The 16,884-nt window shown below is 64.1% G+C and overlaps 1 protein-coding gene across 2 annotated transcripts in view; it reads right to left on the reverse strand.

Moving 5' to 3' along the window:
- Positions 1 to 14,409, reverse strand: part of PELO (pelota mRNA surveillance and ribosome rescue factor) — a 62,122-nt gene extending 47,713 nt beyond the window's left edge. Inside the window, exons 1-2 of one of the 2 annotated variants that reach the window (XM_075582899.1) lie at positions 14,267 to 14,409; positions 9,833 to 9,921 (exon numbers count right to left, since the gene is read on the reverse strand). In XM_075582899.1, coding sequence (XP_075439014.1) covers positions 9,833 to 9,891 — 59 coding nt within the window. In that variant the 5' untranslated portion in view covers positions 9,892 to 9,921; positions 14,267 to 14,409. Of the gene's footprint in view, positions 1 to 9,832; positions 9,926 to 14,266 lie in introns of both variants that reach the window. The other variant, XM_075582898.1, reaches the window with a different exon arrangement.
- Between the last annotated feature and the right edge of the window lie 2,475 nt (positions 14,410 to 16,884).

Consider the following 16,884-nt stretch of genomic DNA (forward strand, 5'->3'; position numbering starts at 1 on the left):
TACCCAGCGTCGCACACACACACACACACACACACACACAGTGCCCCTACCCAGCGTCACACACAGACACACAGTCCCCCTACCCAGCATCGCGCGCGCACACACACACACACACACAGTGCCCCTACCCAGCGTCACACACAGACACACACACAGTGCCCCTACCCAGCGTCACACACACACACACACACACAGTGCCCTACCCAGCGTCACACACACACACACAGTGCCCCTACCCAGCGTCACACACACACACACAGTGCCCCTACCAGCGTCACACACACACACACAGTCCCCCTACCCAGCATCGCGCGCGCACACACACACACACACAGTGCCCCTACCCAGCGTCAACACAGACACACACACAGTGCCCCTACCCAGCGTCGCACACACACACACACACACACAGTGCCCCTACCCAGCGTCACACACACACACACACACAGTGCCCCTACCCAGCGTCGCACACACACACACACGTGCCCCTACCCAGCGTCACACACAGACACACACACAGTGCCCCTACCCAGCGTCGCACACACACACACACACACAGTGCCCCTACCCAGCGTCGTGCACACACACACACACACACACACACACACACACACACACAGTGCCCCTACCCAGCGTGTCGCACACACACACACACACACACACACACTGCCCCTACCCAGCGTCGCACACACACACACACACACACACACACACACACACACACACACACACACACACACACACACAGCGCCCCTACCCAGCGTCGCACACACACACACATACATACAGTGCCCCTACCCAGCGTCGCACACACATACACACACACACACGTGCCCCTACCCAGCGTCGCACACACACACACACACACACACAGTGTCACGCACACACACACACACGCCCCTTACCAGTGTCGCACACACACACACACACACACACACGTGCCCCTTCCCAGTGTCACACGCGCCCCTTCCCAGTGTCGCGCACACACACACAACCACACACACACACACCCCTTTCCCAGTGTCGCATGTACACACACACACACACACCCCTTCCCAGTGCCGCACACACACACACACACCCCTTTCCCAGTGTCGCATGTACACACACACACACGCGCCCCATCCCAGTGTCGCACGTGCCCCATCCAGTGTCGCACGTGCCCCATCCCAGTGTCGCATCACACGCGCCCCATCCCAATGTCGCACACGCGCCCCATCCCAATGTCGCACACACGCGCCCCTTCCCCAGTGTCGCACACACGCGCGCGGGCCCATCCCAGTGTCGCACGCACACACGCGCCCCATCCCAGTGTCGCACACACGCGCCCCACACCAGTGTCGCACGCACACACGCTCCCCATCCCAGTGTCGCACACACGCGCCCCACACCAGTGTCGCACGCACACACGCGCCCCATCCCAGGTGTCGCACACACGCGCCCCACACCAGTGTCGCACGCACACACGCGCCCCATCCCAGTGTCGCACACACGCGCCCCATCCCAGTGTCGCACGCACACGCGCGGCCCATCCCAGTGTCGCACGTGCCCCATCCAGTGTCGCACACACGCGCCCCATCCCAATGTCGCACCACACGCGCCCCATCCCAGTGTCACACACACGCGCCCCATCCCAATGTCGCACACACGCGCCCCTTCCCAGTGTCGCACACACGCGCGCGGCCCATCCCAGTGTCGCACGCACACACGCGCCCCATCCCAGTGTCGCACACAACGCGCCCCACACCAGTGTCGCACGCACACACGCTCCCCATCCCAGTGTCGCACACACGCGCCCCACACCAGTGTCGCACGCACACACGCGCCCCATCCCAGTGTCGCACACACTCGCCCCACACCAGTGTCGCACGCACACACGCGCCCCATCCCAGTGTCGCACACACGCGCCCCATCCCAGTGTCGCACGCACACACGCGCCCCATCCCAGTGTCGCACACACGCGCCCCACACCAGTGTCGCACGCACACACGCGCCCCATCCCAGTGTCGCACACACGCGCCCCATCCCAGTGTCACACACACGCGCCCCATCCCAGTGTCACACACACACACACGCGCCCAATCCCAGTGTCGCACACACACGCCCCATCCCAGTGTCGTACGCACACACGCCCCATCCCAGTGTCGCACGCACACACGCGCCCATCCCAGTGTCGCACGCACACACGCGCCCCATCCCATTGTCGCACACACGCGCCCATTCCAGTGTCGCACACACACACTTATTCCCAGTGTCACACGCGCCCCATCCCAGTGTCGCACGCACACACACACACGCGCGCCCCATCCCAGTGTCGCAAGCACACACGCGCCCCATCCCAGTGTCGCACACACGCGCCCCATCCCAGTGTCGCACACACGCGCCCCATCCCAGTGTCGCACACACGTGCCCATTCCCAGTGTCACACGCGCCCCATCCCAGTGTCGCACGCACACACGCCCCATCCCAGTGTCGTACGCACACACGCGCCCCATCCCAGTGTCGCACACACGCGCCCCATCCCAGTGTCGCACACACTTATTCCCAGTGTCACACGCGCCCCATCCCAGTGTCGCACGCACACACGCCCCATCCCAGTGTCGTACGCACACACGCGCCCCATCCCAGTGTCGCACACACACACGCGCCCCATCCCAGTGTCGCACGCACACACTGCGCCCCATCCCAGTGTCGCACACACGCGCCCCATCCCAGTGTCGCACACACACACTTATTCCCAGTGTCACACGCGCCCCATCCCAGTGTCGCACACACACACTTATTCCCAGTGTCACACATGCCCCTTCCCAGTGTCACACACGCCCCATCCCAGTGTCGCACGCACACACACACACACACGCGCGCCCCATCCCAGTGTCGCACGCACACACACACACACGCGCCCCATCCAGTGTCGCACACACGTGCCCATTCCCAGTGTCACACGCGCCCCATCCCAGTGTCGCACGCACACACGCGCCCCATCCCAGTGTCGCACGCACACACGCGCCCCATCCCAGTGTCGCACACACACACACACGACGCGCCCCATCCCAGTGTCGCACGCACACACACACACCGCGCCCCATCCCAGTGTCGCACACACGCGCCCCATCCCAGTGTCGCACACACGTGCCCATTCCCAGTGTCACACGCGCCCCATCCCAGTGTCGCACGCACACACGCGCCCCATCCCAGTGTCGCACGCACACACGCGCCCCCATCCCAGTGTCACACACACACACACGTGCCCCATCCCAGTGTCCGCACGCACACACGCGCCCCATCCAGTGTCACACACACACACACAGTGCCCCATCCAGTGTCGCACACACGCGCCCATTCCCAGTGTCGCACACACGCGCCCCATCCCAGTGTCGCACGCACACACGCTCCCCATCCCAGTGTCGCACGCACACACGCGCCCCATCCCAGTGTCGCACGCACACACGCTCCCCATCCCAGTGTCGCACGCACACACGCGCCCATCCAGTGTCGCACGCACACACGCGCCCCACACCAGTGTCGCACGCACACACGCGCCCCATCCCAGTGTCGCACGCACACACGCTCCCCATCCCAGTGTCGCACGCACACACGCGCCCCATCCCAGTGTCGCACGCACACACGCGCCCCACACCAGTGTCGCACGCACACACGCGCCCCATCCCAGTGTCGCACGCACACACGCTCCCCATCCCAGTGTCGCACGCACACACGCGCCCCATCCCAGTGTCGCACGCACACACGCTCCCCCATCCCAGTGTCGCACGCACCACACGCGCCCCATCCCAGTGTCGCACGCACACACGCGCCCCCACACCAGTGTCGCACGCACACACGCGCCCCATCCCAGTGTCGCACGCACACACGCTCCCCATCCCAGTGTCGCACGCACACACGCGCCCCATCCCAGTGTCACACGCGCCCCATCCCAGTGTCGCACACACACACACGTGCCCCATCCCAGTGTCGCACGCACACACGCGCCCCATCCCAGTGTCGCACGCACACACGCGCCCCACACCAGTGTCGCACGCACACACGCGCCCCATCCCAGTGTCGCACGCACACACGCGCCCCATCCCAGTGTCCCACACACACACACGCCCCATCCCAGTGTCACACACACACACCACACGCCCCATCCCAGTGTCGCACACACACGCACACACGCCCCATCCCAGTGTCGCACGCACACGCCCCATCCCAGTGTCGCACGCACACACGCGCCCCATCCCAGTGTCGCACGCACACACGCGCCCCATCCCAGTGTCGCACGCACACACGCGCCCCATCCCAGTGTCGCACGCACACACGCGCCCCCATCCCAGTGTCGCACGCACACACGCTCCCCATCCCAGTGTCGCACGCACACACGCGCCCCATCCCAGTGTCGCACGCACACACGCGCCCCACACCAGTGTCGCACGCACACACGCGCCCCATCCCAGTGTCGCACGCACACACGCTCCCCATCCCAGTGTCGCACGCACACACGCGCCCCATCCCAGTGTCACACGACGCCCCATCCCAGTGTCGCACACACACACACGTGCCCCATCCCAGTGTCGCACGCACACACGCGCCCCATCCAGTGTCGCACGCACACACGCGCCCCACACCAGTGTCGCACGCACACACGCGCCCCATCCCAGTGTCGCACGCACACACGCGCCCCATCCCAGTGTCACACACACACACACGCCCCATCCCAGTGTCGCACACACACACACACACGCCCCATCCCAGTGTCGCACACACACGCACACACGCCCCATCCCAGTGTCGCACGACACGCCCCATCCCAGTGTCGCACGCACACACGCGCCCCCATCCCAGTGTCGCACGCACACACGCGCCCCATCCCAGTGTCGCACACACGCGCCCCATCCCAGTGTCGCACACACGCGCGCCCCTTCCCAGTGTCGCACACACGCGCCACACACGCGCCCCATCCCAGTGTCGCACACACGCGCGCCCCATCCCAGTGTCGCACACACGCGCCCCATCCCAGTGTCGCACACACGCGCCCCATCCCAGTGTCGCACACACGCGCCCCATCCCAGTGTCGCACACACGCGCCCCATCCCAGTGTCGCACACACGCGCCCCATCCAGTGTCGCACACCACGCGCGCCCCATCCCAGTGTCGCACACACGCGCCCCATCCCAGTGTCGCACACACGCGCGCCCATTCCCAGTGTCGCACACACGCGCGCCCCTTCCCAGTGTCGCACACACGCGCGCCCCATCCCAGTGTCGCACACACGCGCGCCCCATCCCAGTGTCGCACACACACGCCCATCCCAGTGTCGCACACACGCGCGCCCCATCCCAGTGTCACACACACGCGCCCCATCCCAGTGTCGCACACACGCCGCGCCCCATCCCAGTGTCGCACACACGCGCCCCATCCCAGTGTCGCACACACGCGCCCCATCCCAGTGTCGCACACACGCGCGCCCCATCCCCAGTGTCGCACACACACGCCCATCCCAGTGTCGCACACACGCGCCCCATCCCAGTGTCGCACACACGCGCGCCCCATCCCAGTGTCACACACGCACACACACACACGCCCCATCCCAGTGTCACACACACACACACACGCCCCATCCCAGTGTCGCACACACACGCACACACGCCCCATCCCAGTGTCGCACGCACACGCCCCATCCCAGTGTCGCACGCACACACGCGCCCCATCCCAGTGTCGCACACACGCGCCCCATCCCAGTGTCACACACACACACACACACACACGCACCCCATCCCAGTGTCGCACGCACGCGCCCCATCCCAGTGTCGCACACACGCGCCCCATCCCAGTGTCGCACACACGCGCCCCATCCCAGTGTCGCACACACGCGCCCCATCCCAGTGTCGCACACACGCGCCCCATCCCAGTGTCGCACACACGCGCCCCATCCCAGTGTCGCACACACGCGCCCCATCCCAGTATCGCACACACGCGCCCCATCCCAGTGTCGCACACACGCGCCCCATCCCAGTGTCGCACACACGCGCCCCATCCCAGTGTCGCACACACGCGCGCCCCTTCCCAGTGTCGCACATGCGCGCCCCTTCCCAGTGTCGCACACGCGCGCCTCTTCCCAGTGTCGCACACTCGCGCGCCCCTTCCCAGTGTCGCACACGCGCGCCCCTTCCCAGTGTCGCACACGCGCGCCCCCATCCCAGTGTCGCACACGCGCTCCCCTTCCCAGTGTCGCACACGCGCGCCCCTTCCCAGTGTCGCACACGCGCGCCCCTTCCCAGTGTCCGCACACTGCGCGCCCCATCCCAGTGTCGCACACGCGCGCCCCATCCCAGTGTCGCACACACGCGCCCCATCCCAGTGTCGCACACACGCGCCCCATCCCAGTGTCGCACACACGCGGCCCCATCCCAGTGTCGCACGCGCGCCCCATCCCAGTGTCGCACAGCGCGCCCCATCCCAGTGTCGCACATGCGCGCCCCTTCCCAGTGTCGCACACGCGCGCCCCCATCCCAGTGTCGCACACGCGCGCCCCATCCCAGTGTCGCACACAGCGCGCCCCATCCCAGTGTCGCACACACGCGCCCCATCCCAGTGTCGCACACACGCGCCCCATCCCAGTGTCGCACACACGCGCCCCATCCCAGTGTCGCACGCGCGCCCCATCCCAGTGTCGCACACACGCGCGCCCCTTCCCAGTGTCGCACACGCGCGCCCCTTCCCAGTGTCGCACACGCGCGCCCCTTCCCAGTGTCGCACAACGGCGCGCCCCATCCCAGTGTCGCACACACGCGCCCCTTCCCAGTATCGCACACGCGCGCCCCCTTCCCAGTGTCGCACACACGCGCGCCCCATCCCAGTGTCGCACACACGCGCGCCCCTTCCCAGTGTCGCACACGCGCGCCCCTTCCCAGTGTCGCACACGCGCGCCCCTTCCCAGTGTCGCACACGGCGCGCCCCCTTCCCAGTGTCGCACACGCGCGCCCCTTCCCAGTGTCGCACACGCGCGCCCCTTCCCAGTGTTGCACACGCGCGCCCCTTCCCAGTGTTGCACACCGCGCCCATTCCCAGTGTCGCACACACGCGCCCATTCCCAGTGTCGCACACACGCCCCTTCCCAGTGTCGCACACACACACGCGCCCCTTCCCCAGTGTCGCACACACACACGCGCCCCTTCCCAGTGTCGCACACACGCGCCCCTTCCCAGTGTCGCACACACACACGCGCCCCTTCCCAGTGTCGCACACACACACGCGCCCCTTCCCAGTGTCGCACACACGCGCCCCTTCCCAGTGTCGCGCACACGCGCCCATTCCCAGTGTCGCACACACGCGCCCCTTCCCAGTGTCGCACACACGCGCGCCCCTTCCCAGTGTCAACACACGCGCGCCCCTTCCCAGTGTCGCACACACGCCCCTTCCCAGTGTCACACACGCGCCCCTTCCCAGTGTCACACACGCGCGCCCATTCCAGTGTCGCACACACGCGCCCCTTCCCAGTGTCGCACACACGCGCGCCCCTTCCCAGTGTCGCACACGCGCGCCCCTTCCCAGTGTCGCACACACGCCCCTTCCCAGTGTCGCACACCGCGCGCCCCTTCCCAGTATCGCACACGCGCGCCCCTTCCCAGTGTCGCACACACGCGGCGCCCCCATCCCAGTGTCGCAGCACACGCGCGCCCCTTCCCAGTGTCGCACACCGCGCGCCCCTTCCCAGTGTCGCACACGCGCGCCCCTTCCCAGTGTCGCACACGCGCGCCCCTTCCCAGTGTTGCACACGCGCGCCCCTTCCCAGTGTTGCACACGCGCCCCTTCCCAGTGTCGCACACACGCGCCCATTCCCAGTGTCGCACACACGCGCCCCTTCCCAGTGTCGCACACACACCCCTTCCCAGTGTCGCACACACACACGCGCCCCTTCCCAGTGTCGCACACACGCGCCCCTTCCCAGTGTCGCGCACACGCGCCCATTCCCAGTGTCGCACACACGCGCCCCTTCCCAGTGTCGCACACACGCGCGCCCCTTCCCAGTGTCGCACACACGCGCCCCTTCCCAGTGTCGCACACACGCCCCTTCCCAGTGTCGCGCACACACACACGCGCCCCTTCCCAGTGTCGCACACACGAGCCCCTTCCCAGTGTCGCACACACGCCCCTTCCCAGTGTCGCACACACGCCCCTTCCCAGTGTCGCACACACGAGCCCCTTCCCAGTGTCGCACACACGCCCCTTCCCAGTGTCGCACACACACACGCGCCCCTTCCCAGTGTCGCACACACGAGCCCCTTCCCAGTGTCGCACACACGAGCCCCTTCCCAGTGTCGCACACACACGCCCCTTCCCAGTGTCGCACACACACACGCGCCCCTTCCCAGTGTCGCACACACACACGCGCCCCTTCCCAGTGTCGCACACACACACACACGCGCGCTCCTTCCCAGTGTCGCACACACGCGCCCCTTCCCAGTGTCGCACACACGCGCCCCTTCCCAGTGTCGCACACACACACGCGCCCCTTCCCAGTGTCGCACACACGCGCCCCTTCCCAGTGTCGCACACACGCGCCCCTTCCCAGTGTCGCACACACGCGCGCCCCTTCCCAGTGTCACACACGCGCGCCCCTTCCCAGTGTCGCACACACGCCCCTTCCCAGTGTCACACACGCGCCCCTTCCCAGTGTCACACACGCGCGCCCATTCCCAGTGTCGCACACACGCGCCCCTTCCCAGTGTCGCACACACGCGCGCCCCTTCCCAGTGTCGCACACGCGCGCCCCTTCCCAGTGTCGCACACACGCCCCTTCCCAGTGTCGCACACGCGCGCCCCTTCCCAGTATCGCACACGCGCGCCCCTTCCCAGTGTCGCACACACGCGCGCCCCATCCCAGTGTCGCACACACGCGCGCCCCTTCCCAGTGTCGCACACGCGCGCCCCTTCCCAGTGTCGCACACGCGCGCCCCTTCCCAGTGTCGCACACGCGCGCCCCTTCCCAGTGTTGCACACGCGCGCCCCTTCCCAGTGTTGCACACGCGCCCCTTCCCAGTGTCGCACACACGCGCCCATTCCCAGTGTCGCACACACGCGCCCCTTCCCAGTGTCGCACACACACACGCGCCCCTTCCCAGTGTCGCACACACACACGCGCCCCTTCCCAGTGTCGCACACACGCGCCCCTTCCCAGTGTCGCGCACACGCGCCCATTCCCAGTGTCGCACACACGCGCCCCTTCCCAGTGTCGCACACACGCGCGCCCCTTCCCAGTGTCGCACACACGCGCCCCTTCCCAGTGTCGCACACACGCCCCTTCCCAGTGTCGCGCACACACACACGCGCCCCTTCCCAGTGTCGCACACACGAGCCCCTTCCCAGTGTCGCACACACGCCCCTTCCCAGTGTCGCACACACGCCCCTTCCCAGTGTCGCACACACGCCCCTTCCCAGTGTCGCACACACGAGCCCCTTCCCAGTGTCGCACACACGCCCCTTCCCAGTGTCGCACACACACACGCGCCCCTTCCCAGTGTCGCACACACGAGCCCCTTCCCAGTGTCGCACACACGAGCCCCTTCCCAGTGTCGCACACACACGCCCCTTCCCAGTGTCGCACACACACACGCGCCCCTTCCCAGTGTCGCACACACACACGCGCCCCTTCCCAGTGTCGCACACACACACACACGCGCGCTCCTTCCCAGTGTCGCACACGCGCGCCCCTTCCCAGTGTCGCACACACACACGCGCCCCTTCCCAGTGACACACACACACACACGCGCCCCTTCCCAGTGTCACACACACACACGCGCCCCTTCCCAGTGACACACACACACACAGTCACCTGATTGTTGACGCCTGCAGACTGTCCCCAACGCGCAGGAGATTGTACGTGTGCCACATATCTTCCGGTTCCTCTGGGATCAGCACAACCTGCCTGAGAGAAAGAGAGTCACTGTGTGTCACCCTCCCTCTGTCCCCAGCTGTCCCCCTCACTCTGTCCCCTGCTGTCACCCTCACTCTGTCCCCTGCTGTCCCCCTCACTCTGTCCCCTGCTGTCCCCCTCACTCTGTCCCCTGCTGTCACCCTCACTCTGTCCCCTGCTGTCACCCTCACTCTGTCCCCCTCCCTCTCCCCTGCTGCCACCCTGTCCCCCTCCCTCTCCCCTGCTGCCACCCTGTCCCCCTCTCTGTCCCCTGCTGTCACCCTGTCCCTCTCTCTCCGTCTTTCAAACAGTCCAGGAGGAGCAATTTATAGGGAAATAAGAAACAAAACAACAGTGCAGATTTAAGTGCAGACGTTGAGACTATGATGAATTAAAATGTCAATATCTTGGCTCTGCCGGTCTTTCTACTCACGAGATGTAAGTGGTAAGTAAGCAGTTGGCAGATAGGGCTGCAGCCTGGGACTGGCATCCAGAGCCAGAGAGGAGGCGGTGAGATCGGCGGAGTACCCCCTAGAATCACTGTGATTGTGATAAATGCGTTTTTATTTTTGGCACATTGTAAGTGCACATTTTATATGCTTATACATTTTTTATAAAGTTTATTAGAAGACAGATCGCGCGATGTAGCTTTGTTTCTTCCCTTACGTATATCGTGGTCACTCTGAGGAGATAAGCCTGGAGGGAACCCCACAGCACACAGCTACTACCTGGGGTGGCACCCCTATCTGCCAACTGCTTACTTACCACTTACATCTCGTGAGTAGAAAGACCGGCAGAGCCAAGATATTGACATTTTAATTCATCATCATAGTCTCAACGTCTGCACTTAAATCTGCACTGTTGTTTTTTTGTTTCTTATTTCCCTATAAATTGCTCCTCCTGGACTGTTTGAAATACATCTTCCTACTTGGAGCCCGGGAACAGGTTCTACCAGAGGGTCTGAGCAGGGATTTATTATTTGAGCACATATTGTTATATAAATATTGCACTATTAACTTGCACGTAATCACTAATATATTTAAGTTGTTAGCGCCTTATATTCACTTATTCACATACCCTCTCTCTCCGTCCCCTGCTGTCACACCCTCTCCCCTGCTGTCACCCTGCATCCCCCTTTCCCTCTGCCCCCCTTTCCCCTGCTGTCACCCTGTCCCCCTCTCTCCCCTGCTATCACACTGTCCCCCCTCTCCATTGCTGTCACCCTCTCTCCCCTGCTGTCACCCTTTCCCCCCTCTCTCTCTTGCTGTCACCCTGTCCCTCTCTCCCTTGCTGTCACCCTGTCCCTCCTCTCTCCCTTGCTGTCATCCTGTCCCTCCTCTCTCCCTTGCTGTCACCCTGTCCCTCCTCTGTCCCTTGCTGTCATCCTGTCCCTCCTCTGTCCCTTGCTGTCACCCTGTCCCCCCTCTCTCCCTTGCTGTCACCCTGTCCCTCCTCTGTCCCTTGCTGTCACCCTGTCCCCTCTCTCCCCTGCTATCACACTGTCCCCTCTCTCCCCTGCTGTCACCTCCCCCCCTGCTGCACCCCTCTCCCTTGCTGTCACCCTGTCCCCTCTCTCCCCTGCTGCACCCCTCTCTCCCCTGCTGTCACCCTGTCCCCTCTCTCCCCCTGTCCCCTCTCTCCCCTGCTGTCGCCCTGTCTCCTCTCTCCCCTGCTGCACCCCTCTCTCCCCTGCTGTCACCCTGTCCCCTCTGTCACCCTGTCCCCTCTGTCCCCTGCTGTCGCCCTGTCCCCTCTCCCCTGCTGTCGCCCTGTCCCCTCTCTCCCCTGCTGTCACTCTGTCTCCTCTCTCCCCTGCTGCACCCCTCTCCCCTGCTGTCACCCTGTCCCCTCTCTCCCCTGCTGCACCACCCTCCCCCCTCTCCCCTGCTGTCACCCTGTCCCCTCTCCCCTGCTGCACCCCTCTCCCCTGCTGCACCCCTCTCCCCTGCTGTCACCCCTCTCCCCTGCTGTCACCCTGTCTCCCCTGCTGTCCCCCCTCTCCCCTGCTGTCACCCTGTCTCCTTTCTCCCCTGCTGCCACCCTGTCCCCTCTCTCCCCTGCTGTCACCCTGTCCCCCCTCTCCCCTGCTGTCACCCTGTCCCCCCTCTCCCCTGCTGTCACCCTGTCCCCCCCTCTCCCCTGCTGGTCGCCCTGTCCCCCCTCTCCCCTGCTGGTCGCCCTGTCCCCTCTCTCCCCTGCTGGTCGCCCTGTCCCCTCTCTCCCCTGCTGGTCGCCCTGTCCCCTCTCTCCCCTGCTGGTCGCCCTGTCCCCTCTCTCCCCTGCTGGTCGCCCTGTCCCCTCTCTCCCCTGCTGGTCGCCCTGTCCCCTCTCTCCCCTGCTGGTCGCCCTGTCCCCTCTCTCCCCTGCTGGTCGCCCTGTCCCCTCTCTCCCCTGCTGTCGCCCTGTCCCCTCTCTCCCCTGCTGTCGCCCTGTCCCCTCTCTCCCCTGCTGTCACCCTGTCCCCCCTCTTCCCTACTGTCACCCTGTCCCCTCTCTCCCCTGCTGCACCCCTCTCCCCTGCTGTCACATCTCTCCCCTGCTGCACCCCTCTCCCCTGCTGTCACCTTGTCTCCTCTCTCCCCTGCTGCACCCCTCTCCCCTGCTGTCGCCCTGTCTCCTCTCTCCCCTGCTGCACCCCTCTCCCCTGCTGTCGCCCTGTCCCCCCTCTCCCCTGCTGTCACCCTGTCCCCTCTCCCCTGCTGCACCCCTCTCCCCTGCTGCACCCCTCTCCCCTGCTGTCACCCCTCTCCCCTGCTGTCACCCTGTCTCCCCTGCTGTCCCCCCTCTCCCCTGCTGTCACCCTGTCTCCTTTCTCCCCTGCTGCCACCCTGTCCCCTCTCTCCCCTGCTGTCACCCTGTCCCCCCTCTCCCCTGCTGTCACCCTGTCCCCCCTCTCCCCTGCTGTCACCCTGTCCCCCCTCTCCCCTGCTGGTCGCCCTGTCCCCCCTCTCCCCTGCTGGTCGCCCTGTCCCCTCTCTCCCCTGCTGGTCGCCCTGTCCCCTCTCTCCCCTGCTGGTCGCCCTGTCCCCTCTCTCCCCTGCTGGTCGCCCTGTCCCCTCTCTCCCCTGCTGGTCGCCCTGTCCCCTCTCTCCCCTGCTGGTCGCCCTGTCCCCTCTCTCCCCTGCTGGTCGCCCTGTCCCCTCTCTCCCCTGCTGGTCGCCCTGTCCCCTCTCTCCCCTGCTGTCGCCCTGTCCCCTCTCTCCCCTGCTGTCGCCCTGTCCCCTCTCTCCCCTGCTGTCGCCCTGTCCCCCCTCTTCCCTACTGTCACCCTGTCCCCTCTCTCCCCTGCTGCACCCCTCTCCCCTGCTGTCACATCTCTCCCCTGCTGCACCCCTCTCCCCTGCTGTCACCTTGTCTCCTCTCTCCCCTGCTGCACCCCTCTCCCCTGCTGTCGCCCTGTCCCCCCTCTCCCCTGCTGTCACCATGCCCCCCCTCTCCCCTGCTGTCGCCCTGTCCCATCTCTCCCCTGCTGTCGCCGTCTCCTCTCTCCCCTGCTGTCGCCGTCTCCTCTCTCCCCTGCTGTCGCCCTGTCCCCCCTCTCCCCTGCTGTCGCCCTGTCCCCTCTCTCCCCTGCTGTCGCCCTGTCCCATCTCTCCCCTGCTGTCGCCCTGTCCCCTCTCTCCCCTGCTGTCGCCCTGTCCCCTCTCTCCCCTGCTGTCACCCTGTCCCCCCTCTTCCCTACTGTCACCCTGTCCCCTCTCTCCCCTGCTGCACCCCTCTCCCCTGCTGTCACCTCTCTCCCCTGCTGTCACCTCTCTCCCCTGCTGTCACCTTGTCTCCTCTCTCCCCTGCTGCACCCCTCTCCCCTGCTGTCGCCCTGTCTCCTCTCTCCCCTGCTGCACCCCTCTCCCCTGCTGTCGCCCTGTCCCCCCTCTCCCCTGCTGTCACCATGCCCCCCTCTCCTCTGCTGTCGCCCTGTCCCCTCTCCCCTGCTGTCGCCCTGTCCCCTCTCTCCCCTGCTGTCGCCCTGTCCCCTCTCCCCTGCTGTCGCCCTGTCCCCTCTCTCCCCTGCTGTCGCCCTGTCCCCTCTCCCCTGCTGTCACCCTGTCCCCTCTCTCCCCTGCTGTCGCCGTCTCCTCTCTCCCCTGCTGTCGCCCTGTCCCCTCTCTCCCCTGCTGTCGCCCTGTCCCCCCTCTCCCCTGCTGTCGCCCTGTCCCCCCTCTCCCCTGCTGTCGCCCTGTCCCCCCTCTCCCCTGCTGTCGCCCTGTCCCCCCTCTCCCCTGCTGTCGCCCTGTCCCCCCTCTCCCCTGCTGTCGCCCTGTCCCCCCTCTCCCCTGCTGTCACCCTGTCCCCTCTCTCCCCTGCTGTCACCCTGTCCCCCCTCTCCCCTGCTGTCACCCTGTCCCCTCTCACCCAGCATTGTCTTTTTCGATATCTTTTCTGATGAGCTTCATGTTGTCTCAGGTCAGGGAAGTGAGGTGTCCCACTCCCCGGGTAACACTCAGGCTCCTCACAGCTCCCCCGTGTCCAGCTCCCCCGTGTCCAGCTCTAGGCTCACACACCTCACCCGGAAGTGCCACCTCCAACATGGCCACTGAAACCAAATCCCCGCCATCTTTGTACACCCGCACACGATTTGCAATTACTAGAAAAACAAGCAGCGAGCTTGCAAAGAAGACAACCCTCGAGGAAAGTACAGCTCCGTGACCGCACTGGGGTTTGCCGTTACTTCCTCTATCTCACCCAGGCTCTCGGAAGCGCACTATGCTGTATGGTGAGAGTAGCAAGATGGCCGCCTGAGCCCTGTCCCTCTCCATGAAAACTACTGGTGTATGCGAACATGACTTCCGGTGACCACCTCGCATCTGAGTAGAGTAAGATGGCAGACTTCCGTATCATCACACATAGAGCGAACTCCCGACTCCGCCATCTTGACTATTGGCATAGAACATTTAAAGGGACCGAGTAATTCTATTAATGACTGTGTTTATATACTGTATATATAATATATAATCCTCCCCACACATTCACCAGATTGGCAGCTGGCAAAAAGAGACCGCACACTAGTCCAAACATTATATGTATTAAAACATAAGCACCAGAGGCGCATGCGCGAGAGTGAAGTGGATGGCAGCATACGCCTTGAGCTCCATCCCTCACCCCCAATAAAATACGAATAAATCGCACAGAGCGGACCTTTGGCACTCCTAACCACCCTGACACAAGCACTAAAACTGCAGGGATGGCACCGATGCAGGCAAAGAAAAAAAAAGAGGGAGACCTCCGCAAATATCTGGGCCGCTCGAGCTCACGGAGCGCGGCGGCGGCAACAATGGCGCCGGATTCGAACGCGGGCTCAGAATCGGAGCGGGATGAAGACACAGCGGAGGGACCAGAGCAATTACCAGTCCGCCGCTGCGATTTTGAGCGGTTATACAGGGACATGAAAGCCCTTATTCACCTCGAAATGCAAGACCTACAAAAAGAGGTGCAGGGGCTCGGCGAGCGCACCGGAGCACTGGAGGAGAAGGTGGCGGCCAACTCTAAACTTATCAAAAAATCTGACAAACGCACCACACATCTCCAGACACAAATGAATGAACTGGCGGACAGACAAGAGGACGCAGAGAACAGGGACCGCCGCAATAATATCCGAGTGCGCGGTATCCCTGAGGCCATCACTGATGTGGAGGAATTCATCTCCCGCTGGCTGGCGGAGCTGCTCCCTGACTGTCCGGCCAACGAGCGGATAATGGACCGCTGTCACCGAGCCCTAAGAAGCAGACCGGCGGCAACAGAGCAGCCGAGAGATGTAATTGCCCGGCTGCACCACTTTCGCACCAGGGATGCCATCCTCCAGAAGGCCAGAGCGGCCGGAGCCTGCAGATTTGAAGATATCACCCTGCAGCTTTTCCAAGACCTCTCCCCGCTCTCCTTAGCCAGGAGAAGGAAACTCCAGCCCATCACCAAAACATTGAGGGACCGGGCCATCAGATATAGATGGACCTTCCCGTTTGGCCTTCTGGTCATCCGAAACGAGAGGGCCATCTCCATGAAGGAGATAGAAGAGGGGGAAGAGTTTCTCCAGAAGCTGGGAGTCAGGGAGAACTCCCCCACGAGCCCTCGCAAAGAGAAGCCCGGGGACGCGGACAGGCAGGTGGTAGGGGCAGGACGGGAAAGTCGGGGCGCTATAGCCTGAAGGCCTGCCTATATTCATTTTTCTCTGATGGAGATGCCCCATGTTTGAAGGCCAGTTAATACAGTTGGAGTTAACCCCTAATTTGTCTTCCCCTGATGTTAACCCCACGAAGGACGAATGGAGACCCTGCTGATTAAATCGATGCCTCCAGACTCAGAGCTATCCTGTGAAGTGGCCCCGCAACCCTCACGGTAACACCTAAAAAACAAACAAATCAAAAAACAGAAACTCTTACCTGTTTACATCATGGCGGCTCCTGGTGGAACGCATGCTGACCATCATGGCGGCTTCTGGTGGAACGCATGCTGACCATCATGGCGGCTCCTGGTGGAACGCATGCTGAGAATCATGGCGGCTTCTGGTGGAACGCATGCTGACCATCATGGCGGCTTCTGGTGGAACGCATGCTGACCATCATGGCGGCTTCTGGTGGAACGCATGCTGACCATCATGGCGGCTTCTGGTGGAACGCATGCTGACCATCATGGCGGCTTCTGGTGGAACGCATGCTTACCATCATGGCGGCTTCTGGTGGAACGCATGCTGACCATCATGGCGGCTTCTGGTGGAACGCATGCTGACCATCATGGCGGCTTCTGGTGGAACGCATGCTGACCATCATGGCGGCTTCTGGTGGAACGCATGCTGACCATCATGGCGGCTTCTGGTGGAACGCACGCTGACCATCATGGCGGAGGTACAGGATCTGGCCCACGTGGCGGCATCACGGAAGTGCAGCATACTCAGGCGGGAGAGCTGGGGGAGTGACTACCTCTTCCGCGGGCTTCAGGTGAGAAAATGGTGTCCACCGGAACAACGTCACCCGAGGTGG

Source organism: Ascaphus truei, unplaced genomic scaffold (assembly GCF_040206685.1).
Source record: "Ascaphus truei isolate aAscTru1 unplaced genomic scaffold, aAscTru1.hap1 HAP1_SCAFFOLD_271, whole genome shotgun sequence".
Taxonomy (NCBI): Eukaryota; Metazoa; Chordata; class Amphibia; order Anura; family Ascaphidae; genus Ascaphus; species Ascaphus truei.